At 37.9% G+C, this 12,056-nt stretch overlaps 1 protein-coding gene across 2 annotated transcripts in view; it reads left to right on the forward strand.

The window, feature by feature from the left end:
* LOC124596513 (phospholipid-transporting ATPase IF-like) overlaps window positions 1–12,056 on the forward strand; it is a 643,086-nt gene that overhangs the window by 612,547 nt on the left and 18,483 nt on the right. For both annotated transcript variants that reach the window (XM_047135678.1, XM_047135677.1), the window contains one exon: window positions 10,399–10,502. In XM_047135678.1, the coding sequence (XP_046991634.1) occupies window positions 10,399–10,482 (84 nt within the window). In that variant the 3' untranslated portion in view covers window positions 10,483–10,502. The remainder of the gene's footprint in view (window positions 1–10,398; window positions 10,503–12,056) is intronic.

Raw genomic sequence — 12,056 nt, forward strand, 5'->3', positions numbered from 1 at the left:
GATGAAGCTGAAGGCATTATTATAGAATTGGAAGAGGATGTAGATGACGATGAGATGGGAAGTATGATACTGCAAGAATAATTTGACAAAGCACTGACAGACACACATTGAAACAAGGCTTTGGGAGTAATGACAGTCCATTAAACTACTGATAGCCTTTGGAGAACCAGCCATGGCAAAACAACTCCACCTGGTGTGCAAGATGTGTGGAGCAGGAAAATTACTCTCAGACTTCAAGAATAGTGTAATAATTCCAATTCCAAAGAAAGCAGTTGCTGACAAGTGTGAAAATTACCAAAATATCAGTTTAATAAGTCACAACTGCAAAATAATAACACGAATATTTTACAGGAGAATGGAAAAACTAGTACAAGCTGACCTCAAGGAAGATTATTTAGGATTTCAGAGAAATATAGGTTCATGTGTGACTCTACCACTTATCTTAGAAGATAGGTTAAGAAAAGGCAAACCTACATTTATAGCATTTGTAGACTTGGATAAAGCTTTTGACAATGTTGATTGCAACATTCTCTTTGAAATTCTGAAGTTAACAGTGCTAAGATACAGTGAATGAAAGGTTATTTATAACTTTTACAGCAACCAGATGGCAGTCATAAGAGTTGGGGCATAAAAGGGAAGCAGTAATTGAGAATGGAGTGAGACAGAGTTGTAGCCTAGCCCTGATGTTAATCAATCTGTACATTGAGCAAGCAGTGAAGGAAATGAAAGAAAAATTTAGAGTAGCAATTAAGAAAAATTTAGAGCCGCAGTTAAAGTTCAGGGAGAATTAATAAAAGCTTTGAGGTTTGCCAATGACATTGTAATTTCATCAGAGACAGTAAAGGACATGGAAGAGCAGTTCTACAGAATGGACAGTGTCTTGAAAGGAGGAAGATGATCATCAACAAAAGCAGAACAACAATAATGGAGTTTAGTCGAATTAAATCCGTTGATACTAAGGGAGTTACCTTGAGAAATGAGACACTTAAAGTAGTGCATAGGTTTTGTTATTTGGGCAGAAAAATAACTGATGATGATGGCCAAAGTAGAGAGGGTATAAAATGGAGACTGGCAATCACAAGAAAAGCATTTCTGAGGAAGAGAAATATGTTAACATTAAATATAGATTTAAGTGTTAGGAACTCTTTCCTGAAAGTATTTGTGGGGAGCATGACCATGTATGGAAGTGAAACATGGATGGCAAACAGACAAGAAGAGAATAGAGGCTTCTGAAATGTGGTGCAACAGAAGAATGTTGAAGATTACGTGGTGAGATTCTGTAAGTAATGAGGAGGTACTGAGTAGAATTGAGAAGAAAAACATTGTGGCTATTGTGGCAAATGTTCACCATCTCAATGTTGAATAATACTAACCACTGAGCATGGGTCATCCAACTCACATTTCTCCACTCATAACACATTGTGGGGCATACAGTCATGGAAAAAGGTCATGAGGGATGAGTCATGATACACAGGGTAGGAGTACATCATGAATCATAAGGCACCCTACCAGGTAACAGGCCAGACATCCAGTGAAGGTATTCTCATGAGAGGGTATTTAAATGGAATGAAACTGACAGTTAAAAGGTTGGCAGAAGAAAGTGGCATCCATCCAGAGTGTCATTTTCAGTTTTGCGTGTTATATGTTTGCTTAAATTCAAAGACAAGAACACGTATACAATATCGCAAAGCAGTTTATGTAGTAGGCAACTCTTTCTATCGGAACATATGGAACTGCTTGCTACCACAATGTGGTGTATCTGAAAACACGACGATTAGTATGATTGATAAATTTCAGGTTATTGCTTTCTTCAGTACGAGAGCCCTTAAAGTCTGTCATTGTCACTCATTGTAAACCACACACGAACCTACTCTCACATCAAGTGCATCCACTTGCTGGCCTGCAGCACCCACGAGTAACTTTCATCAAGAAAACACAACAGCTCATGGCTACCAAAATGACATGAATAAAGTGTGATTAGGTGGTCCACAAGGTTGAGGCATCAGTCTGTTGAAAACATTTGGGACACCTACAAGCAACACTCGTGTGTTGTGTGTTGAGGATGCACTTTTGTGGTCATGATTCAGGAAGGCTCCCAAGTACTTCTCGTGGTTAACTGAGCCTTTATTATGACAATCAGGAGGTGCAGTTATCATTAGCCATAATGCCCCTGCATATTTTGTAATGTCATCTACCTACTTTCCGCTATTGTCTCAGACTTTTCTTATTTCTTGGACTAGAGCAAAAATAACTTTCTTAGTTATTGGACAAGTCAGTTGATATTTATGCAGGTAAAAGTTATTTCTATCCACACATATTTCAAATTTTAAATAATACACTACATGCATTTAACAATATTAGGAGAAGGATAGATTGCTACTCACCATAAAGTTGACCTGCTGCGTTTCTGAAAGGCACAATGAAAAGATTGTTACATATTTAGCTTTCAGCCAAAGCCTTCTTCACCGAATAAAACATACACACAAATTGACACAAGCAAGCACACCTCAACCACACATGACCACTACCACCACCAGCTCCAGCTGGAATTTGACTGACACATGAATACCAGTCTGGAGTGGTGCGAGGAAGGGGGGGGGGGGGGGGGGGGGATAGGGGATAGTAGGGTGCAGGTGGGAGGAGAGATGAACGTTGTGTTGCAGGCGCTAGAGACTGCCAGGAGCAGCATTGGCAGGTACCCTGCTATCCCTTCCCCTCCAGATAGCTATTCACGCGACAGTCACAGTCCAGTCAGTATTGTAGTGGTAGCAGTCATGTGTGTGACATGTGCTTGCTTGTGTGAATGTGTGTGTGTTTTCTTTGATGAAGAAGGCTTTGGCCGAAATCTAAATGTGGAACAGTGTTTCTGTTGTGTCTGTCTACAACTCAACAGGTCACCTTTACAGTGAGTAGCAATCTGTACTTTTCCCAGTATTGTTGATATTTCAGTGTAGAGTTTAACATTGTGAAGTTTGTAACAGAGTTTAACTCCAATGTGGAAATAAGCTTTTTTTGCACATACTGATTGTAAGCTTTCCTTTTGGGACATATTGGAAAATCAGTTTTTATTTTGGTTTATCAAAAGCATACAGGGCCACTTTTATTCTTCTGTTAACATCTTTTCCTTTTAGCTAGTTGTCATCAATGGCTCCAAATACAAAATCGCATCAACTGTTTCTACACTGCAGTGCCAAAGAAACTAGTATATGCATGTGTATTCGAATACAGAGATATGTAACAGGCAGAGTACAGCACTGCGGTACACCTGTATAAGACAACAAGTGTCTGGCACAGTTGTTAGATCAGTTACTGCTGCTACAATGGAAGGTTACCAAGATTTAAGTGAGTCTGAATGAGCGCACGAGCGATGGGACACACCATCTCTGAGGTAATGATGAAGTGAGGATTTTCCAGTACGACCTTTTCACAAGTGTACCATGAATATAAGGAATCTGGTAAAGCATCAAATCTCCAACATTGCTGCAGCTGGAAAAAGATCCTGCAAGAAGGGGGCAATGACGACTGAAGAGAATCGTTCAATGTGACAGAAATGCAACCCTTCCGGAAAATTGCTGCAGATTTCAATATAGCACGATCGACAAGTGTCAGTGTGCTAACCGTTCAATGAAACATAATTGATATGGGCTTTCATAGCCAAAGGCCCATTCGTCTATCCTTGATGATTGAGCAACATGAATCATAATGCCTCGCCTGGGTCTGTAAACACCAACATTGGACTGTTGATGACTGGAAGCGTGTTTCCTGGTTGGATGAGGCTTGTTTCAAATTGTATCAAGTGGATGGATGTGAGCGGGTATGGAGACAACCTCATAAATCCATGGACCATGCATGTCAGCAGAGCACTGTTCAAGCTGTTGGATGCTCTGTAATGGTGTGGAGCGTGTGCAGTTGGAGAGATATGGGATCCCTGATACGTATAGATACGACTCTGCAAGTGATGTGTATGTAAGCATCCTGTCTGATCACCTGCACGCATTCATGTCCATTGTGCATTCCGACGAACTTGGGCAATTCCATCAGGACAATGTGACACCCCACATTTCCAGAACTGCTACAGAGTAGGTCCAGGAACACTTTTACTAGTTTGAACACTTCCACTGGCCACCAAACTCCCAAGACATAAGCATTATTGAGCACATCTGGGATGCCTTGCAACATGCTGTTCAGAAGAGATCTCCACTTCCTTGTACTCTTACGGATTTATGGACAGCCCTGCAGGAGTCATGGTGTCAGTTTCCGCCAGCACTATTTCAGACATTAGTTGAGTTCTTGCCACATCGTACTGCTGCAGTTCTGCATGCCCACGGGGGCTCAACATGATATTAGGCTGGTGTACCAGTTTCTTTGGCTCTTCAGTGTATGACTGCATTGTTAATTAGTACTGTTTTCTTTTCAGTGTGTTGGTTATAAATTATTTTTTTCCTGTTGTTAGTGAATTTCAAACCATCTTTAAAATTTATTATCTTAAGGTCAACCATTATTGTTGAAGCTTATTTGCACTAGAGGAAAAGTGATATGGTTTAGGTATGATCTATCAACATGTATTCATTCTTTGTGCTCCCAGTTTAAGAATCTGAAAATACTGTAGGGTTGCTGAGGATAGTTTTCATACTATAGAGTCACCTTGTTTGACAACTCTTCTAATTCTGAAATTCTCAATGTACCTTTCTGTCAAAAGCTTATGGAAAATCTAAGAATACTAGGCGAAGCAGTAGTGCATACTCACTACTGCATCATATAATTTTTTTCATGATTTGCAAATGGTCCTTTGTTCTTTATTCACTTCTAAAATCACATTGTTCCTTTGCTTCACTGAATCCATTATTTTTCCTGTAGTTGCAGGTAATGATTTGAGTGAATATTTTGTACATTACATAGAGGAGGCCTAGAGGACTACATCTTCAATCTTACACCTGCCTGCCCCTTTCTTGTGTAGAAGAATAGTTACAGTATTCAAATTCCAGGGAACTGCACTGATCCACAGGCATTCTGTTAGGAACTTTGTAATTTTCCATTGTATTACTATGCTTCTAACTTCCTTTCCTATTATAACATCTCACATCCAGGCACCATTTATTTCTTTATACTTCATAACATCATTTAACATTTCATCTGGAACATCATAATTTTCATTATTACTTATCTATATTTCTGAAATACCAATGAAACCTTTGAATGCTCATACAATTTTCCTTCTGTTATTAGTTATTGTGCCACCAGCCATTTTAATAGCTGAAATGTGCCATCATCCAAACATCAGCTTTTGTTTCATTTTCTTCACATCCTTAGTGTTTCTCTTATCAAATTTTCATTGTGTCTTCTCATACTGTCTTGAAGATATTTTTGAACAGTTTTGTGAAATTCAACAGATTCTATCACTGTTCAAAACTTGCACCATACCATTAAATACGTGCCTCATTCTATTTGTGTTTTCTTTTTTTCTGCTTTCTTCATCCATGTGACATCATTTGCTGATTGCATAAGTACCTTTGTTAAATAATTTCCACTTTCATCCCATTTTCTAAGATTATTTTAACCTGATATAGCTTCCCATTATAAAATAAACTTTGAAAATTTACATTTCTTACTTGTTGCCTGGTGAGTCTGATTCTGTATAGCTCCAAAATTATTATTTTCCCATCATCTTTTGAGTCTATATTCACTTGCATATGCATGAGTGCTTCAGGACTACCATATCTTGGACAGTTTCTTTCTTTATTATTTTTTTAAATAAGATATAAGCAATTCCATTTTTCGTTCCAGTTGGTTCGTAACAAAAACAGTTTGTCTGGTTCATTCTTGTAACCATATTAAGGACAAATACTGTTGTGCTCCCCAACTTTTGTTAACATAGGATTATGTCATATATAGTGTAATATTTAAAGTTTCCCTCTGAAAAATGACATTTTAATTACTTTTATTGCAGTGAGATTTTCTGTCGTTTATCAAATTCTGTAATTATTCGTAGAAGTATTGTAACTGCTCTCAGGATGTGAGTGTGATTGCCAACATATGAATGCTCTCCATGGGACATTTTTTATTTTTTATTTATAAAGCTCCTGCTTGTTATTCGGTTTCTGATTGCTTTAGTACCTGTAACATTGTTTAATTTTCTGTTTACAGTAAAGCTTACACTTGATTTTTCTCCCTTCTCTGTTGCTCTGTAATGAAATCAGTCCACATTTTAAATCTATTGGGTCTTCATTTTCTTGCTATACTTCAGATAATACAATCTATTATTTCCCATTTGATTTTTATCTGTTTACCTCCCTATCAAACTCCTCTAACCTATCTTCAGACTCCTAAAGCTCTGCAATTTATTGTCCCTAAATAAAAAGATGAAGAAGTAATTGGATGGTTCAAATGGCTCTGAGCACTACGGGACTTACTATCTGAGGTCACCAGTCCCCTAGAACTTAGAACTACTTAAACCTAGCTAACCTAAGGACATCACACACATCCATACCCGAGGCAGGATTCAAACCTGCGACCGTAGCAGTTGCGCAGTTCCGGACTGAAGTGCCTAGGACCGCTCAGCCACCGCGGCCGGCTAGAAGTAATTGGACTTCTAAAGTCATGTTATAGCCTATTAAGTGATAATTCATCTGGCAAGATGTGGATACAGAAATAGCTTACCACACCAGTTGGCCTCAAGACATTGCCTGAGTTATCTTGGTGCTATACCCTAATATTTTCCACCTGGACCAGGACAATGACATCACTGGAACTTTCATGTACTAAGCAGAGCATCTAACATCTCTTCTCATGGATCACTTATTGATCAAAGCACAAAGAGTCTGGTGAGATGTGTAAAAATTTATTCAGAAACAAGATGAAGTTGTCCTTAACTATTCACAGTGTGTTTATTAGGCATGGTCTTATTGGAGTGTTATGTCCTTGCCTTCCTCCAACCTTCGACCTGACCTAGCTAGCCAATTGTAAAGGTACATATAGTTAAAAGCACACTCTGGATTACTGTGGAACTGTGCACTATTCACATTATCAAACCTCTGTCAGGTAATATATGCGAGAGTTGAGGATATTCACAACTGTGAAACATAAGAGACATTATGTATGTAGTAATTGGTGGAATGGCCTTGTGAAATTATCAATCACACACTATAAGGTGGACAGTGAAGAATAAGTGTAACTGTTAATCAACACCCTGCTGTGGAAGTTTATTTACAATTTCTGCAGAAACCAAACTGCAGTCACTGGACATAAAAGGAAGCAGTGACTGAAAAGGGAGCAAGAGAGGGTTGTAGCCTACCCCCAATGTTATTTCAGTCTATACGGTGAGCAAGCTATAAACAAAACCAAGAAGAAATATGGAGTGCAAATTAAAGTTCAAGGATAAAAATTAAAAACTTTTGAGATTTGCCATGGACACTGTAAAGGTTCCGGAAGAGCAATTAAATGGAATGGATAGTGCCTTGAAAAGAGAATATAAGGTGAACATCAACAAAAGCAAAACAAATTAACCAGTTTGTCGTTGTTGTTGTTGTGGTCTTCAGTCCAGAGACTGGTTTGATGCAGCTCTCCATGCTACTCTATCCTGTGCAAGCTTCTTCATCTCCCAGTACCTACTGCAACCTACATCCTTCTGAATCTGCGTAGTGTATTCATCTCTTGGTCTCCCTCTACGATTTTTACGCTCCAGTACTAAGTTGGTGATCCCTTGATGCCTCAGAACATGTCCTACCAACCGATCCCTTCTTCTGGTCAAGTTGTGCCACAAACTCCTCTTCTCCCCAATTCTATTCAATACCTCCTCATTAGTTATGTGATCTACCCATCTAATCTTCAGCATTCTTCTATAGCACCACATTTCGAAAGCTTCTATTCTCTTCTTGTCCAAACTATTTATCGCCCATGTTTCACTTCCATACATGGCTACACTCCATACAAATACTTTCAGAAACGACTTCCTGACACTTAAATCCATACTTGATGTTAACAAATTTCTCTTCTTCAGAGACACTTTTGTTACCATTGCCAGTCTACATTTTATATCCTCTCTACTTCGACCATTCTCTGTTATTTTGCTTCACAAAAAGCAAAACTCAGCTACTACTTAAAGTGTCTCATTTCCTAATCTAACTCCCTGAGCATCACCTGATTAAATACAACTACATTCCATTATCCTCGTTTTGCTTTTGTTGGTGTTCATCTTATATCCTCCTTTCAAGACACTCTCCATTCCATTCAACTGCTCTTCCAGGTCCTTTGCCATCTCCGACAGAATTAAGTCATCAGCAAACCTCCAAGTTTTTATTTCTTCTCCATAGATTTTAATTGCTACTCCAAATTTTTCTTTTGTTTCCTTTACTGCTTGCTCAGTATATACATTGAATAACATCAGGTATAGGCTACAACCCTGTCTCACTCCGTTCTGAACCACTGCTTCCCTTTTGTGCCACCTGGTTTCTGTACAAATTGTAAATAGCCTTTCGCTCCCTGTATTTGACCTCTGTCACCTTCAGAACTTGAAATAGAGTATTCCAGTCAACATTGTCAAAAGCTTTCTCTAAGGAGGTTTGCCTTTCCTTAATCTACCTTCTAAAATAAATCGTATAGTCAGTATTGCCTCGCATGTTCCAACATTTCTAAGGAATCCATTTGTCTGTAAAGAATTCATGTTAATATTTTGCAACCAATACATATTAAACTAATAGTTCGGTAATTTTCAGACCTGTCAACACCTGCTTTCTTTGGGATTGGAATTAATATATTCTTCTTGAAGTCTGAGGGTATTTCGTCTGTCTTATACGTCTTGCTCACCAGAAGGTAGAGTTTTATGATGGCTGGCTCTCCCAAGGCTATCCGTAGTTCTACTGGAATGCTGTCTACCTCTGGGACCTTGTTTCGACTTAGGTCTTTCAGTGCTCTGTCAAACTCTTCACACAGTACCGTATCTCCCATTTCATCTTCAACTATGTCCTCTTCCATTTGCATAATGTTGCCCTCAAGTAAATTGTCCTTGTATAGACCCTCTATACACTCCTTCCACCTTTCTGCCTTCCCCTCCTTGCGTAGAACTGGTTTTCCATCTGAGCTCTTGATATTTATACAAGTGGTTCTCTTTTCTCCAAAGGTCTCTCTAATTTTCCTTTAGGCAGTATCTATCATACCTTAGTGATGTATGTGCTTCATGCAAAATTCCACCAGGTGTCTTCCTCTTTCATTCCTTACCCCCATTCCATATTCACCTACAATTTTCCTTCCCTTCCTTTTCCCAGTATTGAATTCCAGTCCCCCATGACTATTAAATTTTCATCTCTCTTCATGTTATGTTGAAGTAATTAGAGCAGAAAAAGAGATACTAAAAGTAGTAGATGAAATTGGCTTTAGGTAGCAGAACAACTGATGAGGCCAAAGTAAAGAGAATACAAAATTCATGCTAGCTATAGCATGAAAAATATTTCTGAAATTAAGAATTTGTTAACATCTAATATGAATTCAAGTATTAGAAAGAGGAAAGGATATTGTTATTATTATTATTATTGATATTATTGTTAACATTGTTGTTATTCCACCCAGGATGTTCCAAATATCAGCAAGTATTTGTCTGGAATGTAACACTGTGTGGAGGTGACATAGGAATGATAAGCAATTCAGACAAGAGATGTCTGCAAGTAGTGCAATGTAGTGCAATAGAAAAATGGCTCTGAGCACTATGGGACTTAACATCTGTGGTCATCAGTCCCCTAGAACTTAGAACTACTTAAACTTAACTAACCTTAAGACATCACACACATCCATGCCCGAGGCAGGATTCAAAGCTGCGACCGTAACAGTCGCGCGGTTCCGGACTGAAGCGCCTAGAACCGCTTTGCCACCGCAGCCGGCAGTGCAAGATAAGAATAATACTGTAGGTTAGACGGGTAATAGGAAGGTGTCAATAGTACACATCCTAAGACATTAAGGAATTGTCAATTTGTTTATGGCAGTAAATGGAAGGAGGTAAAAATTGTGATGAATACAGCAAGTAAGTTCAAAAGGCTGCAGTTTGTAATTATTATTTGTAGGTGATGAGGCTTGCATAGGGTATAGCAGTATGGAGAACTGCATCAAACCAATCATCGAACTGAAGCCAACAGCAACAACAACATCGATTTATTGCTCACAAGCCTGTGTTCATTTACATCTTTTGCAAGATTCTATAGAAATTATGTCATTTATTTTGGTCAGTAAAGGCCTGAAAAATTCCTCAGTTTCTTTGATCATAATCCTACAATTATTCATAACTTCAAACATATGCAAGTTTGTTTTTATTTGACATTATTCTCACCAGTCAATCAAGCATACTATATCAAATAAAATGTCAAAAGCTTAAAAGATCATTTTCTGTTTCAACCTTTTTATTTTTAATTTTAGGAGCGAAGTCAAACTGCAATGCAGTATTTCAATCCTAGAAGAAAAAGAACCAATTTAAATGATACTGTAGTTACAAGATGTTGAGGACATGGAACTGCTGTAAGGTGAGTTGAGTGTTCTCCCTCCAACATATATTCACATTTGTTATGGTAACCGAGTTACACAGCAGCCAATGTAATTTCATTTTGGCAGATTCCATACTGTGTCAGAGTTCCCTCCCCACTATTTATTCAGATGTTCTTTCCTCTGATCTCCATTTTATTAGCAGCTTCTCTTTTGAGAGAAAGTTTACTAATGATAGGAGATCTTTTGGAAGAAAACTATATACACACATTTCATTTTAACCCTTATTTTTGTATTTGTAAGAGTAATATAGCAATCACCTACACTGTTTATGATTATTATGCTTCTGTTGGCACCTTTTCACCTCCTGCTAAATGGTCACTTAGTGCAGCAAAAGAGAAATAACGCTAGTTGCAAAAATGTGTTTCTTCACTATCCTTTCATCATGTAACCCAACATCAAACACTTACTCCAACTTGCACCGCACTTAAGAGCAGTACTGCTTCCTTCTTTTGAAGCTTTCTTATTGGAGTATTCATTGGCCTATGTATTAACACAATTTCATTTTATTATAAAATATATGCATTAAATCATATTTTGATTACATACGGTATCAGGCCACATATTATTTATATTCATTACTCAAAAATAATGTGGATCTGTGTTGGTAATTTTTCTTCTCCTTCATCTTGGCACCCATAAAGCTTAAGCCAAAAGAGTGGTAGTAGACAAAATAGTGATAGAAGACATATTCATACCATATGTGCAAGTTGACTGTAGTTAATATTACCACTTTTAAGTGAAGACTTTTATTAACTTCTGTTTAGAATGATTGTACCCATCTATACATACTGTTATGTGTATCTATGTTCTTTTATGTAACGAACTGGTTTTTTCTTCCAAACCTAATTGCATTTGTTTCTTGCTGCTACAAAAATACTATATTAACAAGAAGGGGCACATTATTTTTAGAATTAAACAACTTATATAGTTGACAAATATTCAAAAAGCATCTAAAAGTACCTTACTGTGCATCACTTATCTGTAATGTTGCTCAGATGAAAATTGTTACACTGCACATTTAACAGTAAATAATGTCCAACGAATTTTAATACAAAATTTGTAACAGTAAAAGGTAAGGTAACATACAATGGCAACTGAAATGTGACACTCCTTTTTCTGTGACTGATATATGCACCGAGAAGAAAAGCTGCGATATAGTAGTGGGTGAAGTTATGAGTGAATGAAAAATAAGTTTTTCGATGACTGCATGGTACCAATGTTCCAAAACTCAACGCATGAAAAGACAAGTTTTTAGATGGTCATATCTCGCGTTCTATTGATCACAGTGATAAGTGAGGCAAGTGTTCTGGATAGCCCTTGACCTAGCGACCATTTGTATGCCTACTGGAATAATGGACATACTGTAGTAATCCTTCAGTACAGAGTCCAAATTTAAAGATCACACATTTCCTCCCAGCCCAGGCCAACTGAACAAATCGGTTGATTCTTTTGCATTACGTGTGGTCTAGGGTGGGCTTAGATGACATAAAAGCACCATTTATTCATGGGCGGTTTGATAATAAAGCTCTGGA

This window comes from Schistocerca americana, chromosome 2 (genome assembly GCF_021461395.2).
Source record: "Schistocerca americana isolate TAMUIC-IGC-003095 chromosome 2, iqSchAmer2.1, whole genome shotgun sequence".
NCBI lineage: Eukaryota > Metazoa > Arthropoda > Insecta > Orthoptera > Acrididae > Schistocerca > Schistocerca americana.